This window comes from Macaca nemestrina, chromosome 10, assembly GCF_043159975.1.
Source record: "Macaca nemestrina isolate mMacNem1 chromosome 10, mMacNem.hap1, whole genome shotgun sequence".
NCBI lineage: Eukaryota > Metazoa > Chordata > Mammalia > Primates > Cercopithecidae > Macaca > Macaca nemestrina.
The window spans coordinates 60,689,799-60,708,073 of record NC_092134.1 but is presented as its reverse complement, the minus strand read 5'-3'; the positions used below and the strand labels follow the sequence as shown (position 1 = coordinate 60,708,073).

Below are 18,275 nucleotides of genomic sequence, written 5' to 3'. Positions count from 1 at the left end.
GCAATCTTTATTATTTTTAAGCATACCTTCATCAGTTGCCCTGGTATAATAAGTTCAATTAGAATGGCTGTGTCATATTAAAACACTCTATCCTTAGGTATTTCATTGAGAAAAAACACTGATATTTCTATAAGACACTTTGACTTTTAATATTTTCAGCTCAGCTCTTGTAATAGTTGAGCGATTAAAGCTTGCTTTGCTTTTGTGCATATAATAGAGCGAATAGTCAGACACTTAAGGTAAAATTAATGTATACAAACATCTAACTTAAAAGAATATCACCAATACACAGTTTCTTTAGAGAGTGGTTTTGTAAGTCAGAGTTCAGGGCAATGCAATTATAGGCATATATAGTTTATTTCCTACCAAAAAATGCTTGGTTCCTGATATGCTTATTTTGTCTCACTGAATCCATGATCTCCATCCTATCCAAAAATACAATGGTGTTTACATTGACAAATAGGAGCATAATCTTCATGGGCTTCTGCTTCTCTGTCGATTTTTTGAATGCTGGCATTCACGGAGCTCTGTTGAAGGCACCCTTGTTCTTACTCTACAAGTTCTTCTTGATTTTAGATGTCTTCTACTCTCATGGTTTCAATTACTCCCAAATCTGTATCTCTAATTCAGACATTGTCCCTACCTTTCTCCCTGTAATGGATTATTGCCCATCGAGGTTGCCTTTATGAGTGTGCCTGCAAAGCTAAATCCATGATTTTTCTCTTATCCTCCTTTTCGCAGTAAATCTTGTGGCCATCCACCAATTGCTCAAGCCCAGCATCTGGAAGTCTAACAGTCGTCCCCTTTTCTCTTGTCATATATAACAATTAGACTTTAGGTTGTGTCAATTGAGCAGTTCCTAAAGTTTGTTGAATTCTTCCTCTCTTTTTTTGCGATGACTTCCCTAGTGCAGGTTCTCATCTCTTCCCAGTACTCTTAAAATAACAGCCTTCTGTCTCACTGCCTCTATAATTACACAAACACACTTTAGCCTCTTCCCTTTATCCCAAGAATCTTTCAGAAAAGCAAATGGGATATTTCCCTGCTATAAAACTTTCTAAGTGAGATTTATAATCTAAGCTCCTTAATATGTCCTCTGCATATTTTCTCAGCGTCTTGTTCTTCAATCCCCAGGCTCACAATGTATCAGTGTATGGACTAATTTTTTTTTTTTTTTTCCCCCTGAGACAGGGTCTCACTCTGTCACCCAGGCTGGAGTGCAGTGGCACAATCACAGCTCTTTGCAGCCTTGACCTCCTGAGCTCAGGTGATCCTTCCACTTCAGTCTCCTGAGTAGCTAGGACTACATACATACACCACCACGCCTGGCTTTTTTCTATTTTTTGTATAGACAAGGTTTCCCCATGTTGCCCAGGCTGGTCTCGAACTCCTGAGCTGAAGCAATCCACCTGCCTTGGCTTCCCAAAAGTGCTGGGATCATAGGCGTGAACCATCGTCTTGGCCTGTATGCACTGTTAATATCAAACTGCTTGTAGTTGTCTGCACAAACCATGTCTTTTCACGTCTCTTTGTTTATGTTCATCTTTTGCCTAAAATTACATTCTTCCCTGTTGCTCATAACTACTCCATGGTCAATCTGGATGCCATTACCTCCCAGAAGCCATTCCAAGACCCTACAGATAAAGAGATCCTCTCTGAGCACTGTGTATAATTTTATCACCACCTCATTTAGCCACAATACATGGAAATTATTTGATTACATGTCAAACTCTTCAACTAGATAGTATAATACCTTCAAGGGACAAACTGTACCTTATTATTATCGTCACAGGACAATATAAGTAAAAGCAACTAATACCTCTTTAGAAAAAAAAATATTATTTGCTTGGATAGTTGGACAATTTTGTACCCACATACTGATTGAAAGTGATCACTTTTATTATTATTGAATGGCTATTTGCTTGCTTTTACCTAGCTAATTTTTTTTTTCTGTGGAATAGTTCAATGGTAGAATTATAATAAATCTCAGTGGTCATCTAGTTCAGCCTTCTCATTTTATAGATGAGAGAACTAAATTCTACAGAAGCTAAATTAAATCTTATATCAGATACTTAAGATCCCACAAGTTACGGAAGCATTAGAAAACCTCTTGTAACAGTGTGTAGATCCTTGTCTTTAAAAATCCAGAGTCTTGTTTTTACTGTACTTACCTTAGTTCTAAAAGTATGATGACCTGTGATAGGTATCCTTAGCATAGTAGGGACAAATCAGTAAAATGAGAATTCTTTTCAATTCACTGACACAAGTTGTTCCTTGCCTTGGGTGAAAAGTCAAGTAACTGTGTTTGTGGTACAAGGATTAGGCAATCCAAATGAACAAGTAGATGTTATACTTTAATGTACCCGTGAAAAAGCTAATATTTTGGAGAGCATTTTGGAGAATGCATTTTGCCTCAGTTTGTAAGAATAAAATATGAAAATGCCAGTGTCAATTATGACTAATCATACCAAAGGATCTGACAGTGCCCAAGTTGATCCTGCAGCTCCTCTTGCCTTTGTTGGAATCATTTTCCCTTCCAGTGAGCTAGGTTGCTTTGTGATTGAAAGTTTTAAAAGATTTTGTTCTCAGGCCTTGCCTTGGAAATATACTGTTAATCCCTAAATCCAGTTATAGAGGGCTCCTTTAAAAAATTTGCTACAACTCAGACTTCTCTGAAACACTGTGAGCCATATTAGGTGGGAACTGATGATATCCCATAGCCATAACTGTCTGTCCGTCCCCAAATCCCTAGAGAAATGGACTTGAGTGCTCAGAGATCTGGCCGTCTCTGACAACATTGATCAAATGGAACCCTTGAGAAGAACTCTAAAAAATCTTTATAGTAATATTTTTGTGATTACTACCTGCATTAACATTAAGATTCTTTTTTTCTTTTGAGGTACGGAGAAGCATTGTTTATGAATTCCAAACTTATCAGTGGTGTCACAGAATTTCTTAATACTGAAGGTGAACTCAAAGAGGTAAATATTTTAAGATAAGGTCTAATTATTTTCTTTTATAAACATTTGAAATTATGCATTTACTTCAGTCATTTCTTTCCAACAGATTCATATCCATTCCTTTTACTTACACATGCACACCCCCCCCGCACCCCCCCCCACACACAGACACACGTTAAAGACTACTCAATTCATAATTTGCAAGGAGTATTTTTAACATATCAAACATTAAAGGCCTGCAAGAAATGTTTGAATGTAATAATTTTCAAACCTGTAGATCCACAGTCCACTTCAGAGATCATTGATCCAATCAGATATTCCTCAAATGATTCTATTAACCCACTGTAGGATTCACCAAACAACAAAACCATCCTGTTAATGACTCAGTATTTGTATAATGGACGAAGGTTGGTGTTGAGATACAGACCATGGGTCTCACTGCTTTGTGGTCAGCCTTAAACAGACAATGGACCTACTGTACATAATAATATTGCTTTGTGCTATGTAGCCTCTTAAATGAAACAAATTCTTATGTGTAGAAAGGAGCATATCTGGTAATACATATTGAGATTAATAAATTGTTTTAAAACTGCTTGGTACAATCACAAATGAATTTCATTAATGAAAATAAACTTGATTTTTAAGGACTGGTGTCCAGATTACGGAGTATTTAACATTTCCTTACTATATTATTTCTGGTTTATTACTTTGGAAATTTAAGCCAGCTAGTTTTGTTTGTTTGTTTTGCCATTAAGTCACCTTACTAATATAGAGAGATGAGAAATGGGGAGAGGGTTAAGGAGGAAGGAAAAAATAAGCAAAATATAGGCTCTTTTAATTGATTACAGTGGATCACGCTTCAAACATTGATTGCCTTTTCTCGTGCTCCTGTTCTCCATTGTAAAATATAGCTGATATTTGACATTGAGAATGATGGTTTTCTCAGTTTTCACTGACAGAATGCTTAATGCTGTGCCCCGCAGCTAATCACACTGAGCACCATTCCCTAGAAGCATCAACCCTGGCACCATCCTTAATGTCTTCTAATATTGTCCAGTTTCCTGTGATTATCCCGCGTGCACTAACTTGGATTCTTTCACACCATGAGCTAAGCTAAGCTAAGTCTCTGATTGTAATGATTTGAAATTCAGTCTTTATCCCTGCTATGTGTGTTCCCAACCCTGAAGGATTAAATTTGAACGCCCCGGAACATATTTTACTATTTTTTAAATAAAGGAAGCTAAATGGAAAGGACTGTTTTCATATCCACAAAAAAACAGAAAGAAAGAACAATTAAATTAATGATTGCTTCCATTTTTCACTGTATTTAAATGAAGTACTTTTAATTTCATGATTTCACATTCAATAATCTGGAAATGAAAGACTCATTTAGTCACAACCTCTGCAGCCATTGAAGTGAGCACAAAGCAAAATCTCTCCCTCTTCTCTTCTCTCCTGTTTGCTCCCTTCGTTCTCTGTGCTTCTCTCCTTCTCTTTTATCTCCTCTCCTCCCTACCTCTCTCTCATCCCTTCTCTATTTTTCTTCTTACTTTCCTCTAACTCTGTCTGCCTTTCATAGTTTCCTGGACTTGGTAACACCCAGGCCATGAAAAGAAAATATTTTAGACATTTAATTGATTTTATCACATACTGACTGTTTTGTCTTACATATTTCACTGATTTATTAAATTTTTACACTTTATTTAATTGCCATTTCAGATGTTTCAAAGTGCTCCTATGATGAAGGGTATAATTTCAAAGTTGAAACTAAATTATGGCTTTTATTTCATTATCTACAAAGCAGCTAACGTCACAATGCAGTCTCTAAGTGGCATGAGGAATGAATCTCTTCACTCTGGAGTTATTTACTCTGGCTTTGCAGTTTAACAGGTGCTGCCTGGGGCTTTTTAATTCTTACATCATCTATAAGATTGAGGAACACTATTGTCAGATGGGGTGGGGGTTTTGGTTTTTATGATGATAACCTCCCTTTCTTAAATAGAAAAGGCTGAGGAGAATGCAGTTGCATTCTACCATAACCCATAAACCTCATAAGCAGAAAGCCCAATGTCCTCCCTGTGGATATGGCATATTCTTATTTCTAAGGGTTTATAGATCAAAAGGGAATCAGCATCTTTATGAATTCTGAAAACTCATTCCAGATTTTAATGATCCTCATCAGCTTTAGGTGGATTCAGTAAAGACACTTACATTGTTCCATGGTTTTCTCCCAAAAACAGAATTCTAGTACCTGAAACTGGAGTTTCCTTTTAATTTTAATTGAATGGCTCTAGCAATTTGAACAATATTTCTCCATAAAGCAATCTGTCATTTATTTGATTTTAAACTAATGGAGACAATCTTCTGGAACCTCAGAGGCCCTTGCCATTTTTCCACATTAATGACCATTAACCAATCTTTTCACATGCCCAATTTTCTGCGTTTTAAACCTAACATACCTCACTGTTGTGGAGGAGCATAGATCCTGTGCATCGAAGGCATCACACTTACAGTTTTAATATTGAAGATATTAACTTTATAATAGGGCAATAGTTAATTCTATTCATTTACATAGTTACTAAGAGTATATTATGTTTTACAATCTACTCTAAAAATAATTTATCTTATGATAGGATACCCTGAAATAAGAGGAAATTTTAATGCTAAAATCTTTTTAATAGAAAAATTAACAAACATGCTTCAAAGTTTTGTGCTAAAAAGATAGGGAACACAAACAACATTGCCATTTTACTAAATGTTATTTTATAAAAGTGCCTAAACTTGCAACATTTTAAAATAAAAGCGTATCATGGTATAGTTAGAAAACAAACAAAAAAAACACTAATGATGTAGGGTCCAGCCCTACGGGACTTAGCAGGTATTCTCCCCATTTGCAGAGACTGTAAGAAATAAAGACACAAGACAAAGAGATAAGGAGAAAACAGCCGGGCCCAGGGGACCACTCCCATCAAGACACCTGCCCCCCCCCCCCCAATGGCTGGGCGTGCTGATATTTATTGTATACAAGACAAGGAGGCAGGGTAAGGAGGGTGAGTCATCCAAGTGATTGATAAGGTCAAGCAATCACGTGATCATGGGACAGGGGGCCCTTCCCTTTCAGGTAGCCAAAGCAGAGACGGAAGGCAGCATATGTCAGCGTTTTCTTCTCTGCAATTATAAGAAAGATCAAGGACTGTCACTATTTCTTCCACCGCTATCTACTACGAACTTCAAAGAGGAACCAGGAGTATGGCAGGAACATGAAAGTGGACACGGAGCATGACCACTGAAGCACAGAACCACAGGGAGGGGTTTAAGCTTCCAGATGACTGCGGGCGGGCCTGGATAATATCCAGCCTCCCACAAGAAGCTGGTGAAGCAGAGTGTTCCCTGACTCCTCCAAGGAAAGGAGACTCCCTTTTGCAGTCTGCTAAGTAACGGTGCCTTCCCAGGCACTGGCATTACCACTTGAGCAAGGAGCCCTCAAGCGGCTCTTATGTGGGCGTGATAGAAGGCTCACCTCTTGCCTTCTAGGTCACTTCTCACAATGTCCCTTCGGCACCTGACCCTATGCTTGCCTGTTATTCCTAGGTTATATTAGTAATGCAACAAAGAGTAATATTAAAAGCTAATGATTAATAATATTTATACTAATGATTGATAATTGTCCATGATCATTTCTATATCTAATTTGTGTTATAACTATTCTTTATTCTAACTATTTTCTTTATTATATTGCTAAAGTTTGTGCCTTCAGTCTCTTGCCTTGGCACCTGGGTAATCCTTTGCCCACAAATGGCAGCATAAATCCTACCAGAGAGTGAAAGAAAGAAGCAAACTAGAAAGCTAACTGCCTTTCTTTTACCCCAAGCCCTCTAAAGTGAGGCAGGGGTTTGTAAGGCACTGTGAGTGTGCACTAGGGCCAGTCAGAGGCAATTCCAACCACATGTTGGATATCAGAGCTATGGAGAATTACAAGGCATAAGATCAATTAATGGCAACTGTGGAAAGAAGGCCAGATGTGTTCTGATGAATAAGTTCCTCTTAAGATGCATATGAGGCACCTCAGACTCTCTGAGCCCACAAGGGGAGTATTTACCGCACTGAAATCATGATTTAAGAAGTGAATCTCTGGAGACACACCAGTTCACATTTTCTATTGAGAGTTATTTTGCAGGATAATCCAACCTACTCTCCTTCTGTCAATAAACGTTCATATTCAAACCCATAGTTTGCCTTTGAGAAGGACTTAAGAGTTTTACTTCATGTGTTTAGGCTGGCTTGCCATCTCATAAGGAAACCAAGAGCATGCTCCACAGAGTTAAAGTTGCTAAAGGGTCATTTATGACTCTCTGGTGTATTCAGTGACTGCCTAGGAAAAAATGTAATAATTCAGAATATACTTTAAAAGGAGTATAAGCATTTTTTTATGATTGACCTATAACATGTAAATAATGCCATTACAATATCATATTTTATAATAAAACAAAATTCAAAATGAATCAAAATGTATTACATTTTGCTTTAAGGATATAGACTGGATGAATCTGAACATAAATATATAAGTACAAATGTATTCTAATGTGAATCAGATAAAGTTTAAAATTATGAGTCAAGTACTTCCATTAGACTTCCCCTTTATATATATGTGTATCTATATTTCTATTGCCATGGCACAATGCCTGTAATATTTATTAATATTTATTAACTCCAATCCCTTTGCTTCTTCCTTTTTTCTTAATATATGTAATTTGGTCAAATGCCATATCAGTTTTAAGGACAACACCCATAATTGTTTGTAATACATTGCCTATTTTACATGTTTGTTATAAAATCACGGCGTTTTTGAAATCTTCTAAAGGATGTACCTCTGAGATACAGTTATCTATTGCTAATGCTGCTGGGCAAAGGGCTTTGTAGGAAAGCAAAGTAAAAACTCTGAGAAAACCCATCATATCGTGTAATCAAAGTAACGCTTATAAATAAACTAAGCTGCCCATGAACTAATTTCTAAAATAATTCAGAAAGTTATTACCGCATTTTAACTCCGTCCTCCACCACCATTTCTGCCTGCCCCTGAGCCAGTCTTGATACACTGCATTTCTCTCCTGGCATATCCTCCATGTGGCGCCCACCATATGATGAATCACACCCCACACTAATTACACCACATAATGTTTCTGTGTTGCAAGTTGATTTTTCACATTTGTCTATTAGCATCACAATTGTTAGTTCGTTGCCAGCTTCTTAAGATATATCAAACAGAAAGGAAAAACTTCTGGTATTTAATCTTGAAGTAAAATCTTGGAGTATTTCCAGAGTATGTGAACTCTCTAAATAAAATTTTATGTCAAAAATATGGCAAAGCATTTAAAACTTGTAACTTAAATGCTCAGATTCTCTAGCTAAATAAGACCATATCCCTCCTTTATTATTTCAAAATCTAGTTACACAGGTGATTGCCATGTCATTAATCATCCAGTTTTCATAGCACCATTGCTTTTTTTCCACCAGACAATACTTTGGTATTCCTTGACATCAAAGATAATGTCAAGCCCAATATCATTCATTTGGAGAAGATGAAAAATAATTTTCTCTCTACTGACAAAATGTGAACTTTAATCCTTATATTCAGTGTTTGAGGCTACTTGGTGCATTGTATACGCATTGAAGTTAGAACTTGTCCTTGCCACAATCCCATCAACTGCTTTTAAAATAATCAATTAAATGTCTGTTTTAATATCTAATTGTGAAACATGAAGCTGAATTTGGAGCTATTTAAGTTGTAATGTCCACTCTTCTTTTTTCTGTTCCAAAATCAATTACTTCATAACTAATTGACATAATCTGTCATATTTCATTTCGTTACCAAACTCACTCCACAGTATTAAATATGTCTTCTATAGTGGTTGTGGCATTTTGTTTCAAATATATTGAGTTTTTTTATTTTTTAAATAAATTCTTGTTCATGTATGTTGGACATGAGTTCATTTTAAGACAGGCAGATTTACCATTCAAAAATTTATTTTTCCAGCTCAAGAACTTCATGAAGAACTATGATGGGGTAGCTGCTGCTTCTTTCTCACGAGCTCTGGAAACTGTCGAAGCCAATGTACGCTGGAAAATGCTTTACCAAGATGAGCTTTTCCAATGGTTAGGAAAAGCTCTAAGACACTAATATATGTATCTTATAAACAATTCAACTCAGAATTTTATGAGAAGACACGTTTTTTGTGGAATGAGGAAAATGTACTACATGGAAAATGGCCAGATTTTCAGTGTTAACATGTGGGAGGAATTTTTTTTTTTTCTTTAGTTTTTAGTTTTTGGTTTTGGGGGATTTTTTTTTCATTCATTCTGTTCTGTTTCTCTACTGGGTGTTCCTCTCTAAAGCAACTCTTGCAAGTGAAACTAGCCATGATTGCTTCAGCTGTACATTCCTTGCTGTACAGGACCAAATATGATAGTGATGCATGTTGATGTTACAGTCAATTTAGAAAAACATATTCAGAATATTCTCTGCATGGATATATGGTCCTGCCTGTGTTCCAGCATGCTTATTTCAAATGTCCAATGTTGTGTGTGAATATATGTTACATCCAGGATGGGCATTATGCAAAAGCACAAAGATTATATATGACAATCAGTGTTGCAATGAAAGAAAAACTAAAAACAGAAATGATATTCTCAATTTTGGGCAATGTGAGAAGTAAAATAGCCCTTGAAGTGATGAACATCACTTATTTCAGCACTTGAATTGTCTGGCAATGATTACTGTGTTGCTAACTCATTTTCTTTGAGTTAAAGCTGTGTATACATTTTAAAAGGCATATAGATAGTGTATACATATGTATATGTACATAGGGAAGCCCCATATGTATATAGTATGTTGTACACTACATATGTACAAAGAATGTCTTCAGATCAAAGAAAATTTATCTCTTTTTATAAACTTAAGGACAGTTGCAAAAGGCTTCAAGGAATTTATCTCAACATTATTCTTTCTATGTCCTGACTAAATTTCTCAACTGTTAAGAATTTTTCATCTACTTCTTGAACAGTGGTCTATTCTACTACATGAAGATGAATACAAACAAAATTTTTGTATAAACTAACCACTCTTCCAGTTCTCCTGTGACAGCCTTACATATAGATTCTGCCATCATTTTTGTCAGAGTTCCTTTTGCATGAAACAATTATGTAAACTTATAATTATTAGTGCTGAAAAACAATTTATTTTCCATCTTGTTTTCCTACCTTATGTTGAGTAGTTCAGAGAGTTAAACATTCTCTGAGTGTTGGTTTTTAAGTCTGTTTTGTTCTAATCCTCCATTAAGCAAGCATACCTCAAGTGGGTCTATTAGCATTTAATGACCTTTTATGCCAGTTGTGCCATCCCTTAAGATGAAAAGTTCCTTTTCTTGTGTTAATGTGCAAAGCTTTTCTTTTGGCACTGACAACTGTGTTCTACCTGGGAATTTTGAATAGCCATTTTCATGGCTGTGTGTTATGTAACACAAATGTTTTTAAATGGTATTCTCACCCAGTAGGCCAGCTTTCCAAACATTGCTTAGATGCTTCAAAATTAGCATATTTTAAGTTTACCAGTATAAAATAACAATGCAACTACTTTACATAGCCAAATGTTTGTAAATCACTTCTTATTTTCCTGAGGAGGTTTTTCACTCCTCCAAATCTTACAAATCATTGAAAGAAATATATTCTAACAGTACTCACTGAATAGTGAAAATAATTAGACATTTTAGAAATCAGAGCCATAGAATTATTTTAAATTAGTAGAAAAGAAGAGCTATTTCCTAATCTACAAAGTACCACCTAAAATTGAATTTTATCATATAAGCAAGTAATACCTATTAGTCATATCTAAATTTTTCAGCACTTCATTCAATTAAAATACATGAATTTTAAATATTTTACATGATGTGAATAGGCATGATAATACTTAGTATAAAATCTAAACTTTTTCCACTTATCAGAAGTGATAAAATCCAGTTACTACATATCACATTTACAAAATACTTAATTAAATGGGTAACTTTTAAAACATAACAGTAATAAATATCACACTGCAATGCAGGTCCCAAATATGTGCTATGTCACCACTGAATCTATGTAATAGATAAGAAAAAATTATAGGTGGATGTCTTGCTTTGTGTCATGAATTACTAAAACCTCTTAGTAGTTGTGGTATATTTTTGAGTAAAATTACCATTTCCAGATTTGAGTTTGAAGGGCTTTTATAGTTGTATTTTCCTCCCCACTGTTAATAATCATAATCCTTTTTCAGTATTTTAGTGGCCTTGAACAACTGGTTTATCTACAATCTCAAATTCTAACTGTATAATTATGTGCAATGTTCAATACCTCATATAATACTTGTTCAACAGTATAGTGGTATCAGTGGCATTAAGATGGTGTTTTTGTTCTACATATTTTTCAATAATTTATTCTTTCTAATGTTGAAACTATATCAGGCTTTACCGGTTTTTTTAGTTGTTTAAATAAGTAATATTTTCAAAATAATAAAATAACCAATGATATCTCTTGGAATAATCTGTAAAATGTAGTTATAAAATTCTATTTTCTACTTAGAGTTTTTATCTTTTCTTTTTTGTCAGTTTTACAAGTTATATATATGCATGAAATAACAAACTGTTGAAAGTGTCCAACCTCCAGCCATAGCAATTTGCTGCGCCAATATATGTACAAAACAAGTAGTTTCAATTAGAAAGGGCAACATTATTTATCACATCGAGTATTAAACATTTCCAGGTAACTTGTAAATAAAAAGATTTCTCCATTTTTACACATTTTTTTCTTAAAATTTTTCTATAATCTTTGAAGTTTCTAAAATATACAATCTCAACCTCTAAGGCTAATATGTACAATACTAGGTCTATTCTTGAGTTTCAATAACATGTATTTTAGTTGGGTCATAAACTCACATTAGTTTATATAGTCTCCAGAACAATTATATCATAGGACTGAGATTTTTGTGATAGTATTATTTACAAATATTATAACTATAATATCTTGTGAGGGTATTATTAAGATGATGCCATGTATTGATAAAATGCATTGATTTCTCAAAGAACTGTTACACATTTTGTTTTATTTGACTTATCACAAAAACATAATAAATGTTGTTAGCCCTAATATTCTGATGAGAAAACTGGGGCTCAGGTAGCAACATGAGCTATTTAAAACTTCAAAATGGGGCTGGGCACAGTGGCTCATGCCTGTAATCCCAGCACTTTGGGAGGTCGAGGGTGGGAGGATCACTTGAGCCCAGGCATTGGAGACCAGCGTGGGCAACATATTGAGACCCCATTTCTATGAAAATAAAAATGAAAACTTAGCCAGGCATGGTAGTGTGTACCTATTGTCCCAGCTACCGGGGAGGCCGAGGTGGGAGAATCATTGAAGTCCAAAAGTTCAGTGCTCTAGTGAGCTATGATCACTTTACTCCAGCCTGGGTGACAAAGTGAGAACCTGTCTCTAAAAAAATAAAATAAAATCACAATGTTGTTATTTTGGGAGCCAATATGATAACCTACATCTATCACAACATCATTCCCCACTAAAATATAAATATATGTTGATAATATCTCTATCCATTGCATTAGTCGGAGATTTTCCAAATACTAGACCAGCATCAAAATACACAATTAAATATATTTACAATAATTACATTGTTTGTTAACTTTTGCATTTCTAATTTGCAGGATGTTAAACAACTGGATGAAATGTTATGATTCAGTTTGGTCAGTATAAGTAATCAAATATTGGGATAAAGAATTTAATTCATTAGTTTATTAATTATATTTCCTGTCTTTTACTGAACATTGTTTAAACATAACCTTAAAGTACTGATAATTTGCTTAATTTTCAACACAAATTTATCTGATAAATTCTGTCTGTGGTAACAGATGGTCAGAATGCAGATAATTGTGTGCATCTAAATCAGTAAAAATAATATTTGATAAAATGTCTATAAATCTATGCAGACTAAGTTTTGAAAAACAATGCAATTTTAGTACTACTGGATTAGATGCAGTAAAGGAATCCCTAAGGAAGTTTACAGTAATACATTTAATTAAAATCTACTGGCAATTAGAATTTTAAGGAATTCTTTTCTAAGAAGTTGGAGAACCTAAAATAGCTTGCTTATTCTCCTGGGTACTCTCATGAAGTAACCGTGTACACCTAATAAAGAAGTAGTAAAAGCACATATAATGAAAACTAATTCTTACAACTGATTTTTTTCATTATCAGAGATCATAGCTAAATTATCATTTGACACTAATAGCTATATATTGATACAATATATAACTATACTTAAAGAAATATTTATTGAGCATCTTTTATTTCACAAGGCACCTAGAGAGGGAAAGGAATACAGAGATGAAAATGGCCTGAAGGAATGAATTCATATCACAATAAATGAAAAAGAAAAAGAAATAATGAACCGGGGGAAAGAGGGCAACAGGAAAAATAATTCCTTGCTACAGAGAGGGAAGTAAATCATTTTTAGGTATACATAATATTATACAACTATTTTTGTACACTAGTTCTCAAAACTTTTACGATACTTAGTATAATTTTAATTGTTTGATTTCCTAGTGCTCAATTGTGTTTTACAGAAATATGTTACATTTTGAAATTATAATCAAATAATAGAGTTTAAACTCTAATAATTGTAATATAAATTGAGATGGAATTTATCCTTAAGAAAAGCTGTTTGAACAATTTAGTAGTATTAGTAAGTTGCAGGAATACTTTAATCTACTTATGAAAAAGTAGTTCAAGTTTTCTAAAATAGTTTTAGCATACTATCGATATCTCACAATGTGTTAATTTTAAGTTAATTATATATTCTTTAAAGCAGATTAAATAATACTCATCCTAAGCAATAATTTGTTGAAATTAGTATATGTGAACTTATGAAAAAATGTTCTTGTAAATTATTCTAGAATCCTAAATTTTAATTATATAAGAACAACCTTTTGTTCAATTGATTTGAACTAATGAAGAAGTTTTTTAAGAAATTAGTATTTTATTTAATGTGATATAGATTCAGGAAAAGTCTAACAAAAATGTATTTCAGTAGTTTTTATTTTTTATTTTGTGAAATTTTATTTTAAAGTTTAGATAAGGAAAGTTTTCAAACTGTCTTAAATATTTAATAAAACAGTTGTTAAAAATATATGTTCTAATGTTAACTATACTACATATATGCCATTGCATACATTTTGTTTTTTAAATAGGTTTTTCACAACTGGCCCCACTAGTTGATGATTTTACCCCAGATTTTGAAAACATACCACTTTAACAGCTTTTATTTCAAATACTTAGTGCTTTATGGATAGTATTTTGAAGACGTTTATCTTTTGTACATTCCTAGTTCATTTATTAATGTACTAAGAGAAAAGAAAACAAAATGACTGATTCTTTTGCTCTGAATTAAATGTTTGTGCTGTATTAATGTTAAGTAAGTTAAGGTAAAGGGAAGCTACAAAAATTTGAATGCCTGCTGAATGCTAGGCACTTTATAGGTATCATCTCAATTAATAACCCTGTGAAATGTCATTAGATTTAATTCACCAAAGAGTAGATGGAGGCAGAGTTGTTATCAGTTTACATGATTAATTAGTGGTATTCGCTGGGATTCAAAACTCTGCAAACTCAAGCCTTATATGGCTCAAACTAGTCATTAATGTGTCTTCAGCATGCATGAAAACGTAATGTTTATCTGTACAGACCATTCTCTATAGCAGATTTGAATTGATACTTAGCACACTTCATCATTGTCACTGGCTCTTTCGAAAGAAATGTTAATTTGTGTATTCTGGTTTACCATTCATTTCTTAACAAAGTTGCTATATACATTCCATAACAAGTTTTCATGAAAACATTTTACATTAGCATGTTGTGTAGTGGATTTTAAGTTATAACAGATAATTAACAGATATTTCAGCCAACGAGCCACACACATGAAAAAAATAAGTGAAAAGACAAAATAAATTGCAAAGATTTTACCAGTGGACCACAAAGTTAAGGTTAAACTTCTGTCTTTGCACGTGGAGGAGACACATTAGTCTAGCCAGAACTTTCCTTTTGCTTAGTAGTGAGGTCAGAGAAGTATCTCTGTCATTCTGCTTAGAAGTATAGATGGACTGCAATTGCTTAATTTATTTAAACTTACATTTTCAACGGGTCTGCTGTGTGAAGATACAGTCTAAGATAAATGCTTTGACTTGCCTCTACACAGGTCAACTTACTTCTCATCACATACATTTTTCTTATGTCATGTAAGTAAATGAAAGAGTGAAACATTTTATAGAAAATATTACAATGGAGTTAACATCTGCCTCAAATGTACAGTGCATTTACTTTTTAAGTTAATCATTTAGTAGCTACCCTTTTAACCTCTACTATGTTCACAGTATTGCATTTGCTCTTGTAAACAATTCTGTTCCCACCTTTACATAGCTTATGACCTACTGGGTGAGAACATTCATTATTAAGTTTTTTGCTATTTACTTTTATTTAAAATAGGTTTATTAACTAGCATTTCTCAAATGCTAAATATTTTTGAGCGAATTTTTCCTCAAATGTTGTATTCTACCTTCAAAACATTGTGTAACAGCAATTCTACATTATCCTTTTGAATGCTACCTATATATTGCCACATATAAAGCTATTTATCATTTTTCATTGCTATATTTTAATTCCTTTGCATTTTGATAATATCAAAAACAGATTAGGGCTGAAAAACTAAAAAAGATTAGGACTTGTATTATGCATTGTCTAGTTACTGGAACAATAAGAGAAATTCTATCTTTGAGCTTTTGTAATTGGCTTTCTGGACACCACTGACTTTATTAGATAATCTTTAAAAATATTATATGAACTATTTTGAATGAACCTAAATTTACTCAGGAATAAAATTTATTTTCCTAAATCCATTCCCCAAGTGAACAGGCTTATTTAAAATACGCCATATAAAAGTACTTTTCCTTTCTAATATTTAAGATTTAAGAATTAAAAAGTAACTTCTCTCAGTAAATGAGTGTTAATAAAACATTGACCAAATAAATGACCTTTTGTTAGTTTAGTAGATAGATGTTTCCAATTAATGCTTTTAAAATTATTCAGTAAAAATTGAATTAGTATGTATTCAACATGAAATTTTTATTCCATTCTGGCCAAGCCCTAACAAAATTAATTTTTCTAAATGAGAAAATTTGTCTTCTGTATTTTAAGCAGTACAAATATGAATTTTGCCTCTGATAATCAAATTTTATACAGTAATGTGTAATGTATCACAATTTAAAAAGTTTTAATTTTCTGACATGCAGATAAGGCCAAAATAAATAATACCATCTGTTTTTTTAATGCTTCTTTTTTCACTTGAAAATACATTTTTTAAATTTTGAGTATATATATTGTAGAAGTCCATGCAAATGGAAAAAGAAATTATCCTGAGATGGACTTTTTCAAGACTATACACATTCTGAAGCTAGAATAAAAACGTATGTATTTGTGCTATATTGTAAAAATAAAAAGAACACCAATTTATTCTTCTTTCTAATTATATGCCTTTAGAATAAATGAAATGATCTGCACTTTGGTAAAAAGTTATTTCACCTGAAATGCATTTCAGATTGCTTTTTAATAGGTTTTCTGCATTCGACAGACTTTCAGGCTCTGAATTTCAAGAACAGTTTTCAATAACAACAGGGCTATAAAATATATATAATCATGATTCATAAGTAGTACTCAAAATATATTTTCAATGTCTCTGGGTTTTTCTTTTTCTAAGGATTAGACAGAAAGCATTAGAATTTGAATTTGCAGAGCCACTCATTTTAGCCTTTCCCATAATACTTTATACAGCCATAGATAATCCTCCTCTCGTCCGTGAACATGAGAGTAAGAAAGAGAAGGCTTTCCAAGCCAGAGCAAAGAATATTTCTATTAAGGGATATAGACAGTGTTGTGTGTGTGAGTGTGTGTGTTTGTATGTACATATGTATTTATATATCTCCAGTAGTGTCTACATTACATATACATGTATAACATATATACATATATTTATGTATAACTATATATAATAAAATATCCATATAGTATATATATATATATAATCTTATACACATACATTACATATACATAAGTGTATATATCCCCAACAGCACATACACATATATATTATGTATTTCCCTGTCCAAATTGTGCTGCAGAAAAATCACATAAGTCAGAAAATGGCTATTGCAAAATATCAGATGGGTACCATCTTAACTTGGAGAGCCTGTCAAATGAATGGTGAATTATACTGGCATGATAGCAAGGGTACTCTGTAAAACCCACACGGGAGCTTATAGATTCTGGCTCAGTAGGTGTTGAGTAGTATATAATCATCTACATTTTGAACATGGATTGTATGTGATTCTGGCGGAGGTGATCCATCTAGACTGCGCTTCAAGAAACATTGGCTAGATAGAGTGGTTCGCATCCCTGACTTTGTATTAGACTCACCTGAATTGTTTTTAAAACATGCTGATGCCTGGGTCACACTTCAGACCAACTAAAAAAGACTCTGGCATGGGGCATTCATTTAAGCATTTTTAAAAACACCTGATTTTAATATATAGCATTCAAGACCCCTGAGAGGAGGTACCAAATTAAGCATAAAGTAGCTTGAACATTAATTACAGAATACTACCGGAAGTACCTATTTTTCAAGAATCTAAGCTCATACTATTATTTGGCATTCTTCATCAAATATGGAAGTCAAAACATGTTCTCAATTAGCTTAATAGTGAAAAGCAAACACGAAGTTTGGACAATTGACTTTACTGCCCTGACATGTCACTGCCACAGTATAAATCTGAGTCGTCTGGCGCCATCCACGTGGCTGCCTGATCTTTCCTGGTTCTGACTCTTTCTGCTGTCACCCGCTTTATCTTACCACCCCCTTTCCCCTTTAGTCCTATATAAATGAGGGTGAATAATTTCACATCTACTATTATCAACAATAGCAAATTTTTAACTTTTGTTTTGCACACGTATCGTGGAACTTAAAGTAAAATACAAAAAAAAAAATTTAAAAACACTAAAAAAGGAGGTTCCCATTGGAAGCGTTTTCCATTAAATGACTGTACCTTTACTCTGCTGAATAAAACAATTTTTTTTTTCTGCTACTCATTTCACAATTGCCTGACATTGGAGATCAGGAATGACATATGTTAAAGTTGTTACTCAGAGAGATAAACACACCATAAACTATTA

General features: G+C 33.5%; 1 protein-coding gene across 3 annotated transcripts in view; it reads left to right on the top strand.

Moving 5' to 3' along the window:
• The window catches only part of LOC105473361 (thyrotropin releasing hormone degrading enzyme), a 428,124-nt gene extending 411,562 nt beyond the window's left edge, over positions 1–16,562 (top strand). The window contains exons 18-20 of one of the 3 annotated variants that reach the window (XM_011727148.3): positions 2,900–2,981; positions 4,680–4,850; positions 8,995–9,080. In XM_011727148.3, coding sequence (XP_011725450.1) covers positions 2,900–2,981; positions 4,680–4,847 — 250 coding nt within the window. In that variant the 3' untranslated portion in view covers positions 4,848–4,850; positions 8,995–9,080. Of the gene's footprint in view, positions 1–2,899; positions 2,982–4,679; positions 4,851–5,857; positions 8,970–8,994 lie in introns of those variants that run through there. The other 2 variants (XM_011727149.3, XM_011727150.3) reach the window with 2 other exon arrangements.
• Positions 16,563–18,275: the final 1,713 nt, after the last annotated feature.